The 18,293-nt window shown below is 36.2% G+C and overlaps 1 protein-coding gene across 7 annotated transcripts in view; it reads right to left on the bottom strand.

The window, feature by feature from the left end:
* Nucleotides 1-692: 692 nt before the first annotated feature.
* Nucleotides 693-18,293, bottom strand: part of gpp (DOT1 like histone lysine methyltransferase grappa) — a 227,313-nt gene continuing 209,712 nt past the window's right edge. For 4 of the 7 annotated variants that reach the window (XM_069816090.1, XM_069816088.1, XM_069816089.1 and 1 more), the window contains one exon: nucleotides 693-2,863. In XM_069816090.1, the coding sequence (XP_069672191.1) occupies nucleotides 1,935-2,863 (929 nt within the window). In that variant the 3' untranslated portion in view covers nucleotides 693-1,934. Of the gene's footprint in view, nucleotides 2,864-15,971; nucleotides 16,034-18,293 lie in introns of all 7 variants that reach the window. The other 3 variants (XM_069816093.1, XM_069816094.1, XM_069816092.1) reach the window with 2 other exon arrangements.

The following is an 18,293-nucleotide window of genomic DNA, read 5'->3' as shown; positions in this document are numbered from 1 at the left end:
AGTAACTTACGTGTACCGGTACTTGTAGTGTAGGCTTACGTAGTTAACAAAGTGGGATGAGGTTAAGCAATAATAATCACACCAGAATTGGAAATAAAACGTGATCAATAAATTTTATTGTAACAGACTTTTTCTACGTCTCTAGTAAAGTAACAAATAAAAATAACAACAAAATGAACAGCTATAATTAAAAACATACCCTTTGAAAAAAAAAAGTAGGCCTAAGCAATAATAATCCCACCAGAATTGAAAATAAAACGTGATCAATAAATTTCATTAAAACAAACTTAATTTTTCTAAGTCTCTAGTAAAATAATATTATTCCAATTATTGTATTTTAGCCATTAACATTTTCATTACAACCAATAACGAACATTTCACAAGCAACAATGTGAAATACGCAACGAGCTAGCACTCTATGGAAATACAACACAGTCCAAAGTCGACAGTGGACAGTCTATTGTTTCTAGTTGCTAACCGCTTGGAGCGCTTTATCACGAGATTTGCAAAAAATCACCTCAAGCTTCGCGACTGTATATAGTAGACTGTGCTTTTATTGTGCATATTAATACACTTCGCGTTTTAGTGGTTCACCATAAAATCGTGCCTCTAGTCATCAGACATAATACAACCTAAGGACTGGAACTGCAAGGATATGGAAAGGAATAGAGTGCCATATATACCAACACAAATTGCAATTTACAATTTATTACACTTTATTACACAAGGACAGGTTACATCTCAGCTATCATGGATTTGCGGTATTCACAAAACTACAAAACAACAGCAGTACAAATTCTCAGACTAAGTACCAATAATCCGTTATTTCATTTTTTGTTTTTTGTACTGTAAACTCACTTTTAGACATCAGCTTCTGCTTCTTTTTTTTTTTTTTCCTAATAAAATGCATAGTTAAAACCTGACTGTGGTGTTCCGTCTATTTTGTGTGCTGTACACGACACATCCCATGTCTTTCTGAAACAAATACATACATAAAAAAAGAACACTCAAAATGTTTTCAGGTAGAATCGGCCAATCCCCTCTTTCCCAAGTCTGCATCTGGGAAGACTGACGAGAGACTGGATTAATTCTGCAGCACACGCAGGAGGGACAGACCACAGACAGACGAACAACCAAAGATTTAGTAAAACACTTCGCAACAAGCAATAGATGCATTGGCCGATCCTACAAGGAAACTAATAACAAAACCAAACAAAACAAGTATTTACAGTTCCTAATAAGTCAACGTTCAGGCAAGGAGATCCGAATCCAAACCTTGTTCTGTTTCGTGAACACATGTGCTGCTCTCTGTGTGGCAGTGTTCTGCAGAATACAAAAAAATGGCAGTGAATCAACTACTAAAATGGGTTTTCCCTACGTCTGTCGTCATTACAACAATAATTAATAATAATAATAATTAATAATAATATTATAAAATATCGAAATCCCACTGTAGTCTCCATAATGGAATGAAAATTACAGCTAAATGTTTTACATAGTAACAACACGATTTGGTCGGTTGCTCTCACCGGTATGACAGGTACACAACAATGCTCGCTCATCCCCGCAACTCTCGATGAGTACTGGCACATTGAGGGGAAGCTTCCTATATACAATCTTCTGAAATATTTTGACTTAAATATCTTTGCCCGATATATATATCATAAAAAAAAAAGGAAGAGCAACAAAATAAAAATTAACAAAGACCTTGCTTGCTGCATTGCGCAGAGTAATAAATAATAATAGTAATGTGGCAGTGGTGGTAACACGGCGCCTCGATCAGCATTGACTAACCATCATCATGTCTTGAGCAAGGTATGTTACGTAACATAGGGTGGCAGCACTGTTAGCAGGCAGTATGTTAAAGAGGTTGGCAGTGATGATGGCCGGCTGGTGTGAATGTGCTGAAACTGAGAACCGCCCGTCCAACCACACTAGTGCGGCCATGCTTGACACCGACCGCCATCGGGGCCTGCCATATCCTGTGGTGGGGCGTAGCCGGTGCCATAGCGTTCCCAGTTGTGGCCGGATCGATATCGAGGATGATGGTGAAAACGGGGTGTAGGAGGTGGCAGTGAGGTGTTCACCATGTGGGGAGGAGGCACAGAGAAATCGGGGGGGATTGGGGCAGTGTTCTTGTTGTTGTGCCATTCCCAGTCCTTTCCTTTGGGGCGAAACTTTCCGCCAGTTTTGCCCCAGCCGCCGCCACCACCACTATTCCAGTTCTCGCGGTGGAAGAACTTCTTCTTGAAGTGGTGTTTGTGATCCTGTGGTTCAGGCCTCTGGTACTTGAGTGGGACGGAAGGGGGAAGCGGAGGTGGAGGTGGGCTGCTAGATTCCCCGTTTGTGGTCAGTGTGCTAGTTCCTGCAGATACTGGACTGTAAGGACCATCCAGAGGCGCCGGGCTGAACGGTGGCCCTGCTGATACAGGAGGGTGTTCGTCTGCAGAAGACGATGGTGATGGTGTTCTTGGAGGACCAGCAGTGTCGTCCATGAGAGGGGGCTCTAGAATTGGGGGGGAGTCCCGCCCCACACGGTCTGGGGACGGCTTCGTTGCAGGCGTCTTGAAGAGGCGTGGCATCTTAGGTCCAGGGCTGCCTGATCCAATATCTGATGGGGAGCGCTTTTTGGCAGGAGCTGGCATCGGGGGTGGAGGCGGAGGGTCCCCGTGGCCTATGCCACTATCAGGACTGGTGTTGCAGCTGGTAGCAGAATCTCCACCGCGGGGAGAGGCACCTTCAGTGCTGCGCCGTCTCTTGTCCAACTCAGTGGAAGCAAATGACATGAGTCGATCAAATCCACTGCTGATCTTGTCTTGCCATTTGTCCACCTTGCGCAACCCCATTTCGTCCTCTTCTCCATCTGTTGGCACATACAATCATACTGTTACAGAGCAGCAAGTCATGTCAACATACAAGTATCAAATACAAGTAAATAGATAAGGTAGTCTTATTTTGTATATCTAAATAGACTGTCAATTGAAAGAAGTTTCCTTTACATTACTTATATTGTTGCAAATTAATCTTATGAAATACAATAGTTCGAAGGTCTGCTGAACTACCATCTTCATCTTTACACAAACAAATTCTCTCCTCTCCTTTCGTTGTGACATGTCTACAGCAATGGAAACCCCCTTCCAATGGCCTATTCGTTTATGCACACGCTCATACATACACACACAGATGTATACCAAATAACTCTACCTTGGGACCAGTGATGAGGAAGTGGGACAATGATACTGACCAAAAAAAGACTTGATATTTTCTACTATAATTTAAAAATATATGTACAGTAATAATTGGGTATTTATATCGTAATTCCGAGCCTATGTGTGATTATTTCTGAATCATCCATGGCAGTTACAAATGCACAATTTAAATTTCGGATAACAAGAATCATGCAATTAATTCTTACTTATTATTAGAGAAATTAAGAATATTTTAGTATTTGTTTCCCCCATTTAAAACTATTCTTTCACACTCGATGTTTTATGATTTAGTACTACAGTAGAACCTCTATTATCCGTGGTAATGAAGGGGATGGACTGAACGGTTGATCGAAAAAATCGGATAATCGGAAAAAGTTGTAATTTCCTCCATGGTCTTGTATTTAACTCGCTAAGTAGTGAATCACAAGTTCACTAATTTAAGTCTGGTTGTCAACGACGGGTTTTTAAGGGACAAGAAAGCCCTTTGTAATGACTGCCTTGGGAAAGATAGTAATAAAGGAGGTCTCATGTTGTAGATTTACATATTTTTTTACGCTTTATCATTTTTTATTAAATCGCGCAGTTGTAACTCCAATCTCGTATTCTGATGCGAGATGAGCCACAGTTTCTCTTTCTCAAACCAATTATTTCCATTTTTTTTTTCGACACTTAGCACAACACGTTTTCTATTAACACCCGTGGAAGACATTTTATATACAAGTTATATTATAGAACGACAATTCGAACAGTAGACAATGCTGTGTAACAATAAAGGCTTGTAATAACACAATCTAGCAAAAAAATATGTAGAACCTACTAATATAATGTGCAAAACAGTACTTCTAATAAGTTATTTATTTCTGAAGAAAAAAAAAAAAAGAAGATCGAGAAATAGACAGTCGGATAATCCGCCAATCGATTAATAGGGTGACGGGTAATCGAGGTTCTACTGTAAATCGTATAATAATTTCAACAAAATTCTTAATTCAAGATGAAACTGTAACTTCATTTTACAATAACCATATTTTGTCAAAAGTTCTGGATGTCAACTCGTCTAAATCACATGATTTTATCCAATAAACACTAAACTACATATGCTTAAGTTAATATGAAAGAGTATTTTATACAATTTCTCAAACAGTTTACAAATAATAATTTAACACAAAATCAGAATTACCATAATTTATACACTACAGAAAATGGTTAAAGTGGATTTTAATCTCTCCAATGTTTGGATCTACTTGTTATACATTCGCAGAGTGCATATTCAGGCATAATGGACCTAAAAATTGAATCTTCCAGGTTTGCATTATCACACTTTGAATATGAAAAATAAATCTGAAATGTTAGAGAGATTAAAGAACCTCGTTAAGTCTTCAAAAGTTTTTATAGTTTATAAATAAAAATAATGAGTTATCCTGCCCGCCTGTACAATTTCCTCATATGCAGTTACGAGATATTACAAGTAAACCAACCATATATTTTCAAGTATAAAGTTAGAGAACAGAATTTGCCTTTTGGTCTTCTAATCACCAATTTTAAACATAAAAAAACTCAAGAAATTTATAACAATGTTAATTATCTACCATTCTGTTTCAGCTGTAGCTCCAATTTCGTTTGTAAATCTTTATTAGATCACATAGCTGCACGTGAAGCAACCGCCTTCACAACGATTTCTAATGTTATCTTTAATTTTACAAATTAAAATTAACAACTAGGTACTATAATGAGTAGAAAGCTGTGGTCACAATGACTATTTATATACGTACATTCATTTTTACATACATAAAAAATCAGTATCTCGAAGGCAACACATTCTTTCCCATTACATATTTTACGGATTCTGCCACTATTAAGTTCATTTACAACTACAGCAGACCTCGAAACAGATCGGAATGGAATGACATGTTCCATTTATGAATTTCAGAGATCTTTCTATTCCGTCTCGAATGAAATGAGTACTGTCCATTCTGAATCATTTCAATTTGGTATTAATTATACATGACATTTCAATACATTTTTAGATTAACTATGAATTAAATTGTTAAAAATACTAACGGCACAGTCAGTATCGTTGGTACTTCTTTATTGTATTATAGTATCTGCATAAGCTCTCGCTAATTTATAATACTCTTGTGGTATGCCTGTAACATGTTTGACTCTGCACAGAGTATCGCTGAGATTCTGAATAATAGCGCAGCATTGATGAAATTAGGTCAGGACTCAGCAACACTTTATCACTCAATACCGAACTAATAATGATCGGATGCCATAGGCCACGGCTATGCAGCGAGTCCAATTTCTTATTGTTTAAACTGCGACCTGAGTATTCATTTCAAAGACTTTGTGAAACAAAGGTTGCAGTCATAAGTGAAGGAACAGAAATCATTTTATTTTGCTAGTAATATATGCGTTGATGTAAATTATTAAAGACATGTTAATTTTATTCAATATAGTTTTCTTTTTTTCGGCTGAATGAAGTGACTTTCGTTCATGATTTCTGTGTGTGTAAATATGACAAAGCAATGAAAATTTTCGAAGACGTGTCCGAAATGTTTAGATCAATTGATGTGTATATAAATATTTAATGGTAATACCAGTGCCATCTCACTGGCAATTAATTATGTCTTCATCAATAACATTGTGTCCACGAAAATAAGAGAGCAATCCGGTTCGTGAAAAAGTCCATTTCAAACCCTGAACTGCATTAATAATATTCGAAAGACATACTTACATGAAATTGTTTAATATAGTCCCAAATTAGAAGATGAGCTTTCGTTTTATGGATTGGATAAAAAAGGCAGTAATCCCAAACACATTTAACTATATTTATAAACTGTACGGTTCAAGTAGATATATGTAATCAATTTTTCACAAATTTACATAAAATAGCATCACCATGGTGGCTCAGTGCTTATAGGCTAGGGGTCCCAGGTTCAAATTCCGTTCTATCCTGAATTTGTAACTTGTATTTGGAAAGCCCTTGGTCCAGGCAAGATGGATTTTCCCCAAGTACTCCTGTTTCTCCTGTGACATCCCAACAATTTTCCATCATCATCATAATCCATTACGAGTGCAAAATATGCCCACCACCTGTGGTCAACTCTGGATAGTTTTTGACGAACCAAGTGCAATGTTTGATGGACACAGATAGCACAGGTTTGTAGGGATACGCCTGTTTCTTTTGCAGTCAGTCTATCATTTCTCCATTAACATCTTTGGTGCAATAGAGATCCACCTCCATGTAGCCAATAGCAATCTTACCAAGTACCCACCATAAAAAGAAAGCTTCACACACCGTGAAAGTAAATTCAGAGATAAGACTTCTGTGTATTCCACCAGATCATGAATTTTTTGTTATACCCTGGGAGGACTGTAATATTTTTATTCTTTTTTTAAAGATAGACGCTAAAATAGATAAATTGCTTTTTGGTCATTTGGAAGTTTTAAAATGTCTGATTATTTCCAGTCTAATTTCTTCTGCCTTCTGCCTTCTGCTGTTTTTTTCTGGAAGGTCTTTAATGGATTTCTTTAAACTGAGATTATCTTCTATTGGTAATACATTAGGAACTATGGCAAAATTTAAAACTTTACATAACGCTACAGTTGAATGTGAATATAATGGGAAATTGCTCAAATTGACAACCGTTGTTCTGACAAATTTATTCTTCGTCTGAGAATTTTATTACATCATTTGTGGAATTTTTGTTTTTGTATATCCCGTGTTATCTCACCAGTTTTGTACAATTTCCATGCATTAGTCTGACATTAAGTGACCATCTTCTATAAATAACGTTTAGCAGAAGAAATGAAATTCATCAATATTAAATGAAACAGAATCTACAAATTCTCTCCCTCAATAAGGTCAAACTAATGTTGGCAGATACTGTGTGCAGCATACCATTTTATGTTCTGATGTAATTGTAAGAATTTTGATATAGAAAAGAAAGTGAGAGAACATAATAACTGTTTCTCTTTTCAAGAGAAGCAGTTGAAATTTTCTAATAATAATGCGTGTTTTTCCCCTATACAGGTTCATTATAGGCCTAAACATCATAGCAAATGTGAAAGCCTAAAAACGCATATAAAAACAAATTCGTTTGAATTCAGCCTCTGGAATGATAATACAATGAAAATTATTTAAATATTAAGATGGTGCTTTAAGAAAGTATGTAAATTTCCTTACTGGAAATGTGATTGTCTAAGGATTTTTTGTGTTGACCATACTTGACCATAATAAATGTACGACTGCATATAGAAAACATGTGACCACAGCCTAGACTTAAATATTACTCTTCCCTGTATCTCTTGAGGCTGCAGCAGGACTCGAACCCACAACCAATACTTTACAATAGACGCAGAGGAAGCAAGCATGCTGGTGTTGCTGCTGCTTCTGCCACCTATAGCAGGCCATGCAACTACTGCAAACACTCTTGTTACTAGTTTCATTTTTTTCTACTCATAGACTTAGAATAGAAGAGACATACATAACATCAATAACTGGGAACCAACATCTAATAAGCTGGTAAATGTATAGCCTGGTTGAAATATGGTGTCTTGTCAAGTCGTGTCTTTAATGACTCCCTTTAACATTATTATACTTTCTGTAACATTTCTCATTTATAATATTAACCACTTAACAGCTTATATTTTTAACATTTAGAACATTAGACAATTTTTTTTATTTAAAATTTTGATATTATATGAATCATTTTTTATGAGTTTTCAGAGACAAATGGGATCTGAAGCTTGTGCTGCCCAAACTCAGCCCAAAACAAAAACAAAAATGGAAGTTCAATCAACGCTATTTGTAATGGTCATGTTTGATCAGATCCTGGCCTTGAAAAGACTAACTATAACTGATGTGAGCTGACAGGATACAGAAAAGACATGTACAAAATAGAACTGCATGATGAAAATCCGAAGCGTATATTTATGGGCTAGCAGAAGACACTGGCATGTAATTTATGAATGTGCTTTAGTAAACCTCTGAACATATTAATAGTTTTGCGTAAGTCCGGGTTTAGATTACCACCAAACTGATCAATGTTACAGGACTGTTTGATTAATTATGTTTTTTTTTACGTAAAATACGTCCGACAAAATGGGCCCAACCCATCTTTTGATTTATTCTGCTGGAGCTTAGGTCAGACAGTGTTAGTAAGGGATTGCAATAGATAGGTCATTCGAAAATTAGTGACAAAATTGTTAGTATTCACCTAGCTGTGACTAATGTAAATTGAAAGTATGAAATGGAGTGGTGCCTGACAGTGGCGTAGCATGAAATTTTCAGCAGGGGAAGCTAACTCAAATTGTCTTCCATGTACATATGAGATAACGTATTGAAAAAATATAGTTTTAAAATAAATAGTAGTCAATGTCAAGTTAGCAGTCCGAAGATTGGTAGGAACCTCGTAAGTAACACCAATAAGGCATCACCTCGAATGGTAGGTAGTAAATTACGAGTTCATGGTTTACACATATCTCTAACAAATAGACATGTATAGGTATAATTTAACACTAGCTCACGCTCTGTCGTATTTAGAGAAATCATAATATTAACGGTCAATAAATACAGTATTAGTAATTACGTAAGTATGCGTCTGTCTTGGTTGTGTCCTTCATTGATAACAAGGGAGTCGGTCATTTCTTTTTTAAATCACGCTTTTGTTCCTAAGTCAGTCTTGATAATGGAATTTCCCTACAAATGCAAGTAAATTAATGTCAGCAACAGTTATTTCACTCATTATTTATTATATCAGCCACAATGCACACTAACACTTCAACTAAACACAACTCACGAAAGGGATAACTCGGAAACTAAATTATTTTCAATGTTAAAGCTAGCTTCTTGGGAGCCTTGCGACCAGGGTAGTTTTGATAGAAAGAGATGGAAAATCTGCGGGGTGGGTTTCACAGAAGAATGAGGGGACTGGAAGCTGGTGTGTGCAGACTTCATGTTTACTGCTGCATCATAAATCATCCCGAGCTGCCGCATCACAATATTTAACGCGTAAATATAATTTGTATTAAAATTAATAAATAATTTTGTTCATAAACTGCAGGTTTGTTATGAAATTATTATTAACTGGGGAAGCTGAGCTTTTTAGCTTACATTGACGCTACGCCACTGGTGCCTGATATGTGTTATTAGTATATTACCTTATAACTTACAGATATGTGTTATCTATAAGTTATAAGGTAATATATACTCTGTAAGCAGTGAATGTAATAATAACACTGTTATATGCAAAGTCCTAAGCAAATGTTTAGCAAATACTAGCAAAGCTGCTTCATTAAAATACAGATTTCAAAAGGCAAAAACGTTAAATAATATCATGAAGCATTACCATATTCTCCAGATACGAGTTGCTGTAACAACGACTTTTTTTCCTTAGGATGAAAGAACTACTGAGAGGGATACGCTTTAGAAATAGTTCATTACAACAGTTTTAGAGCAATCAATCAGAAGCTTAGAGCAAAGTGACGCTGTGGATGATATCTGTACCTTCCAAAGGTGTGGCAATGGGTACGTGGTAATGGAGGAGGTTACTTTTTTATAACTGCAAGTATGTCAATTGTGAAAATGAAAGTTTTTGTTCTTAACCTGGCACTGATTGCTATAGGAACATTTTATTAAGTATCAAATTCAAATGACAATCACACCAAAACGAAAGGAGTTGCAATTTTGTCCCTGTCTCTAGATGACATTGTAAGTGTTGGCTATTACCTGCTAGAAGAATTTTCTTTGAACAATACTCTGTAGAGAAATATGTGTCAGACCAGTAGTTTAGTTATGATGGAATAATAACTGTCATGTTTTTGTAAAGTCAGTGGACTTCTAATCCTATTCAGATTTATTTTCCTTTAAAAGTTCCTAAACCTTTCCTCGAATGCTGGTATTTCGCCAGACAACTTACCATTTCCTAAAATAAAATAATAACATTATACTTTGCAGTACAAAAACAAGTTGAACATAACAGGGTCAGCAAGTATTAAAGCAGGTATGGACATTCTTTCTAAAGAAATTATATTATTGTGATATGGCAAAGGAAAGACCCAAGTTATTAAGGAACATGTGTTATCACTAGAGCTAGGATTCGTATGTAGTAATAGCTAATATTTTTAGAGGGTATAGTTTATAAAGATGCAAGCTATGCTCCCCACTCCTCATACTTGCCATTTTTATCGTTCAGTACTTCCATTAGTTTGTGCTAAGGGTCTTTAATCCTCTTAACCACCATTTAGAAAACAGCAGGGGGTTTAAAAGCTGCATTATCTAGTCCTTGTGACTTTTCTTGCATTTCGAGTCTTGTCAACTAGGCTTAAAACCTTCTTAACCAGCATCACATCGACTCAACTATACTCAGCGTCATTCTTAACTCATACTACATATAAATCCTAGCTCAGTTATCACTTCAACCCAGTATTTCACCCCTCTCAAAAGTTATAACAGGAAAAAATCCAATGCGGCAATAGCCTCACCAAAATTCCAGATCTGCGACTACCCAAATGACACTGCATATAGCGACATATCACAGATTAATTGAAGTGCTGCCACTTATTTTCGAATGACCCGTTATTTTAAGTGAATAACTGTAGCAGCTACGAAATAATACTTCAGATCCTATTGCTTTATTGAATGTCGTTCAGCTTAGAAATGTGGAAAGTGTAATAAAAAAAAAAAGCTCATAAGATATTGCATGTGGCTTTCTGCATCTGAAATTGAGAAAATGATTTACGTCACTTGAATTTCTTTAATGAGTAATATCATTTTGCTCTCTTTCAGGTGGCTTAGATGTGGTTTCACCCAACAGTACAGTAAGGAAATTGACAAGCACAGTCTACCTATTCCAAATCTATGATTCTATGTGGCTCCGTGCACCAATACTAGAACCACTTGAAAATCAAGCAATTTTCGGCCCTGCTCACCTCGCTCCATGCACCAGCACCACTCAACTGCTGGCACAAGCACAACAATGTACACAATTAGTTGTTAGCAGAAGGCAAATTGTTAGACACAGTAAGATTGGTTCAGTAAGTCTGTGTGCAATGAAGTCTCATTCCTCCACTCTGTTGCAAAGACTTAAGAAAGAATCAAGGCTTTGTTCAGCTCTGCTAACTGTAGCCCTAGTTGATTTTCTGTAATGGTAACACACTTCACAAATTTGTGTGACTAGTAACTATATTTTCTCACTTAAATTCTTCCATGCTACATTAAAATATGTTTTAGTATTCGTTCATTTAACCCATAGTTCCGGAATTTGGAACATAAATACCCACCTTGTGGAGGTTTCAGTACCTGTAAGGAATTTAGTTACACTTACAGGCGAGAGGGACAAATGGTAAGCTCATTGCTTTAAATGCCACCTAGCAGGTTTTAGTTAATTATGAAAAGGGTATCGCCTCCAGTGGTCTAGGGGTAAAGCGATCTCCTTTAGACCCAAGGATGTGGGTTCAAACTCGACTGGAATCAATGGATTTTTCAGAATGCAAAAATCCGGAGCACAAGTCCTCCAGGAGGAACTTTAAGCTGTGGCTCCCATGTCAGAGTTTTCCAGCACATTAAAGATCTCTAAGTCTAAATTAGAGCCTCTGGACTAAATTTCTTCTCTCTCGCATTTAGATACCTTATTTGTACAGCAGGTGGCATTTGAGGCAATGAGTTTACCACTTGTTCCTCTGCTCACAGTCGGAAAATAAATGTAAGTAAATTCCTTATAATTATAGAAACCTCTGCTAGAGTGATACCTATTTCTGACTCTGGATCTATGGGTTAAATGAATAAAGAAAAAAAGATTAGAGATGGTACGTTATACTTTATCGATATTTAATAAACCTATTTCATCACTACCATAAAATTTAATATTCCATATTTGGTATTTGATACCCATTTCCTTCTCTCCTAATCCAAAATCTCAACTTTTCATGTTGAAGCCCCAAGTTCAAGTTTAACAAGGGAATTGTTAACGGCTCATGTCGAAACATGTCCTAAAATTGCACAGTGTTAGATACCAACAGCTGATCGACAAATACGAAAAATTAGCCGCCTATATTCAATATAAATCAAAATCCATTGCACGACAGCCCATGAAAAGTTATGACCTACTAGCCAACTGCTCGCCTCATGTCCACGTGCATCAGCAGAAGTGAATGGTCATGCAATAATTATGTGGATAATGTGTAGTTATCACAAAGATCCCCCCGGCCATTCTATCTGGCTTGCAAAGCCAGATTTCATTACTCACGGCAGTTTTTCAAATTCAACGTGATACTGGGTGAGTAATCATTCCATACAATGGACGATATTTCATGAGAAAATTTCTTCCCCCAATAATACTCCAAGGAGCACTCATTCCGTTACATTTAGTCCAAGGCATTATGGTTTAGGCCACACAATTATAACACAGGATGTTAACTGTAAGACTGCGAAATTAAAGATTCTTGAAAAACTGAGTAGCCTCTGGCCTTGAATAGATACTGCTCACTCAGCTGCACAAGTGAAATAATGAAATTTTATTCCTAACTATAAAGATTTAATTCCTATTTAAACTGTTATTCTCAATAAAAAATTTTTACTTAGAAACATTATTATTATTATTATTATTATTATTATTATTACCAGTAACAATTAATATTATAATTAGGTTGATGCATAAGTTTGTAGCCTTTTCATTCATCATCACAACAATGTGTTGTTATAGCTTGCGCAAGGAATGATTACCGAAAAGCAATGTTGGCGTTGCTGTCTGTTTTGACATGTGTATGTAGGCACGCCGAGGGGGCGAGAGATGCGGGCCGATGGGAGTACTGTCTCTTCCAAGAAGATGAACAAATGAGGACATCGCTGTGGAAATAAAGAACGTAGTAAGAGAAAAATTCGAAGCTAATTAAATGCGCAACATATGTTTACGAATGAAATAATAATACCGTACGATACAAGGCTCGTATTCACATGCAATGGAACAAACTAAAGTCGTAATGTAACTGTCACAATGCAAGACTGATTCTATTGATGTCATTTCTCTTCCAACTGTACTCTTGAATATCATTCAAGCTATCTCGTGACCTTTCCTTTCGCCTGCTCATCCTTATCGCAGTGTTTGATTCACATTCCTTCCGTCGGTATTCCCTGCTTGCGAGACCTATAGAAGATTGTTTATCATTTGTCATTTGTAGTGTTGTGCTTGTAAATATGCCTTCAATTCTGCGAATATTAAGGAAGTTTGTGCTATTTGTGAGCTAAAGAAGAGTGTGTGTCAAGTGAAAAAAACGAACACTTCCAATATGTTCTTCTGTTTGAGTTTAATAGAGGAGAAAAGGTAGCGGAGATGCTGCAAGAAAATGGTTCTGGTGTTACAAGACACAACACCCTCTACAACAGTTAGCGTCCATCACAGAAGGTTGTGTTATACATCTGGTGAGATAAAGAAGGCGTCCCCTACTATGAATTGCTTCCCAAGAAACTAACTGTAACTCCTGGCATTTATTGGCAACAATTTATACGCATTGCATTCGCAACTGAAGAAAATTAACTGGGAAGACATCAAGTTCTGCTGCAACACGATACCACACACACCCACTCTGCTAACATAATGGAAGCAGCTGTACAGTAGCTTAGTTGGAAGGTGATTCCACATCCCCCACATTCTCCCAATCTTGCACCCTCAAATTTCCACCTTTTCCATTCTCCACCCAACAATCTTCAAGGAAACTTCTTTGATAACGAAGATGCTTTACAAACTTGGCTTGACAACTTCTTTAACTTCAAACTAGCAGATTTCTTCAAACGCGAAATCGAAAAACTACCCCAGCACTGGCAGAGAGTCACAGAGTTTGCAACGAAAAGCCTGCTCTTTGGGCAGAAAACTATGAAAGAATTTTGTCTATTCATCTCAAATAAAAACTCTTGTCACTGCAAAAAAAAAAAAAAAATGTTTTGAACTTTTGCATCAATCTACTGTACTCCAACCACAAGAAAGTCTTTGGGGACTGAGACGAAGCGGGGTAATGCTATGAATGAATGTTGATGTCATAAGGTCACACACGTGGGTACTCGTATCTGTATTGGCTAGCTCTCACAGCACAAACAATAACAATGATACACACATATTGATACTACCCTAGTTACAAAATTAGATCGCTGTTAATCTTCTGGTCTTTTAATCTCTCCATACAGGAAATAACATATGCAGGAGAGCGCATGGTTTTTAAACTGACGTTATAACAGTAATATCATCTATCTACTTCGCTCCAATAGATGACGCAACAGTAAGCACATTCCTTTCATGGTTGATATCCTGGTTGGAGAACAGTAATATAATGTGTCAAGAATTATATGATGAACAATAATTAGAACGAGTTTATTTCGCATATCACGTATCTGGGAGAGCTTTACAAGAATAGCAACTCAATTATTCTAAGTGCACTTCACTGTTTCTTAATATAACAATAAAAGTAAGTTTTCACTCCCTCACAATAAGTATACCGTGTGCTTTTTTGGGTATAGGACATATGGATTTAACATTGCCATAAGAAACTCATGTATAAAAACAATGAAGATATAACTTAATCAGCGGGCCATGTTTTGAAATTAGCAAGCTTTGACAATTTGCAACTCGACAACCTAAAAAGTTATTTACTTGAAAGTTTTAGTTGAGTAACAGCCAGATAAACTTGCTGAACATTTTCTCATTAAATGAAAAAATAACAAATACAGAAATAAACGCAAGGAACACTGAAACAAACAGACCAATAGTAATATCACTAGAAATGTTACAAAATGTAGGAAGGAACAGAGAAGCCTGAGATGCCCAAAATCAAGATGGTGGCATCAAACCTTTGAAGATGGAATAGACACAAGTGCCTAATCCCTGTATATAGATGATTTCACGACCACACAGTGTGCTATTTTTACTCTGGTGAAATTTAAAGAACCTCCACTTTACAGGTACAAGAAGACTGGTGAAGAAGAAATTTAAAGAACAAGAACTTATAATTCAATGATATTATCAGAAAAATAATTTCTCTTAAATTCTTACGAACTTCTCCACCATTAGTGTAGCTCATAGCACACTGGATTCATGCTCCAAAGCTACATTCGGACATGATTTCGAATCAACCCAACCGGGTTTTCTTCTGAAGTTTCCTCCAACTGTAAGGCAATTGTCAGATATCCCCATGGAGAATTCTTGGACTCATCTAGCCAAATACCATGTTGCTATCAACAATATAACTGACGCGCACAAATGATAATAATTAAACAACCAATTTAATAAAAATAACTCCTTCATGTAAATTCTATTCAAATAAACAAATACTGTCGTTATTAACAGAAATTAAACTCTACCGACTTTTCTACAAAGTATTACACTGGATGTTTGGGAGGTAATGCAAGTTGTTGCTTATCTTAAAAATGGAACTGGGTAGAGACTGGATTAATCTTGCTCAGGATAGGAACCGATGGCGGGCTTATGTGAGAGTGGCAATGAACCTCCAGGTTCCTTAAAAGCCGTAACTAAGTATATGTGTCTTTCTTTTTAAATGTCAAATAAGATTTGTGTGTTTCTAGCTCTACTGTCTTGCAGTTTTTAAAATGGCACTTAACCTTCCAATTTCATTGTCACAGGTGAGATCTATGGTGCAACTGAAACTCTACTGTAGCAGAGGTGCCAAAGTGTGTTATTCGTAATCCCATCATATTCACCCTCTCCTTATCGAAAAAGTCAGCTTTCAACCATATTACATATAATTACACGTTACCTGTCAGTTCTTCAGCCATAAAACATTCTTCGTGGCATGTTTTGCATCTAACAGCTGCTTTTCTGCAAACAGATAATCGGATATTGTTCTCTAAAAGAAATTACGTAAACAACAATTCGGCATTTGTAATAACTGTTTCATCATTATTAACAATAACGAAATACGCTCTTCTTCCATTATCACTTGTTCATTTGTGCTATGTTTCTTTGAATCAAGTGTTTGCTACAGTCAACTCACCCATTGTGGGCTAAAGAAAAATCACATGAGCACACATTACAAAATACATGGTTTCCACTAACACTTGAAGCAACTGAACATGGCCATTCCTTTGTGTAACTATCTCGATATTTTTATAATACTGCTGTCTTCTTGCTAGTAAATGCCCTTTGAGATTTTACACTCTTTATTTCAGAAAACCAGTTACTGGATGTTAAATAATAGAAATAAGTCACATATAACTTAGTATATGTAATAGATAAAAGTGGAACAAAGTGCTGAATTTGTCTTGTTCACAATTTCACAAACCACGCCACACGCACTTTATTTCAGAAAACCAATCACTGGATGTTAAATAATGGAAATAACAGTTACACATAGTATATATAACAGATAAAAGCAGAACATGAAGTGTCGAATTTGTCCTGTTCAAAATTTCACAAACTCCGTCACACGCACCTTATTTCAGAAAACCAATCATTGGATGATAAATAATGGAAATAACAGTCACATATAGTATGTAACAGATAAAAGCAGAACATAAAGTGCCGAATTTGTCTGGTTCACAATTTCACAAACCACGTCACACGCACCTTATTTCAGAAAACCAAGTCACACGCACCTTATTTCAGAAAACAAATCACTGGATGTTAAATAATGGAAATAACAGTCACTTATAGTATATGTAACAGATAAAAGCAGAACATAAAGTGCCGAATTTGTCTGGTTCACAATTTCACAAACCACGTCACACGCACCTTATTTCAGAAAACAAATCACTGGATATTAAATAATGGAAATAACAGTCACATATAGTATATGTAACAGATAAAAGCAGAACATGAAGTGCCGAATTTGTCTTGTTCAAAATTTCACAAACCACATCACACGCACCTTATTTCAGAAAACCAAGTCACACACACCTTATTTCAGAAAACAAATCACTGGATGTTAAATAATGGAAATAACAGTCACATATAGTATATGTAACAGATAAAAGCAGAACATTAAGCGCCAAATTTGTCTGGTTCACAATTTCACAAACCGCGCCACACGCACTTTATTTCAGAAAACCAATCACTGGATGTTAAATAATGGAAATAACAGTCAAATATAGTATATGTAACAGATAAAAGCAGAACATTAAGCGCCAAATTTGTCTGGTTCACAATTTCACAAACCGCGCCACACGCACTTTATTTCAGAAAACCAATCACTGGATGTTAAATAATGGAAATAACAGTCAAATATAGTATATGTAACAGATAAAAGCAGAACATTAAGTGCCGAATTTGTCTGGTTCACAATTCCACAAACCAAGTCACACGCACCTTATTTCAGAAAATCAATCACTGGATGTTAAATAATGGAAATAACAGTCACATATAGTATATGTAACAGATAAAAGCAGAACATAAAGTGCCGAATTTGTCTGGTTCACAATTTCACAAACCACGCAACACGCACTTTATTTCAGAAAACCAATCACTGGATGTTAAATAATGGAAATAACAGTCAAATATAGTATATGTAACAGATAAAAGCAGAACATAAAGTGCCAAATTTGTCTGGTTCACAATTTCACAAACCGCGTCACACGCACTTTATTTCAGAAAACCAATCACTGGATGTTAAATAATGGAAATAACAGTCAAATATAGTATATGTAACAGATAAAAGCAGAACATAAAGTGCCGAATTTGTCTGGTTCACAATTCCACAAACCAAGTCACACGCACCTTATTTCAGAAAACCAATCACTGGGTGTTAAATAATGGAAATAACAGTCACATATAGTATATGTAAAAGATAAAAGCAGAACATAAAGTGCCGAATTTGTCTGGTTTACAATTTCACAAACCACGTCACACGCACCTTATTTCAGAAAACCAATTCACAAGCACCTTATTTCAGAAAACCAATCACTGGATGATAAATAATGGAAATAACAGTCACATATAGTATATGTAACAGATAAAAGCAGAACATAAAGTGCCAAATTTGTCTGGTTCACAATTTCACAAACCACGTCACACGCACCTTATTTCAGAAAACAAATCACTGGATGTTAAATAATGGAAATAACAGTCACATATAGTATATGTA

The sequence above is a fragment of the Periplaneta americana genome, chromosome 17 (assembly GCF_040183065.1).
Source record: "Periplaneta americana isolate PAMFEO1 chromosome 17, P.americana_PAMFEO1_priV1, whole genome shotgun sequence".
NCBI lineage: Eukaryota > Metazoa > Arthropoda > Insecta > Blattodea > Blattidae > Periplaneta > Periplaneta americana.
Note: the sequence above shows the minus strand (reverse complement) of the source record. Positions and strands in the feature narration are given on the sequence as shown.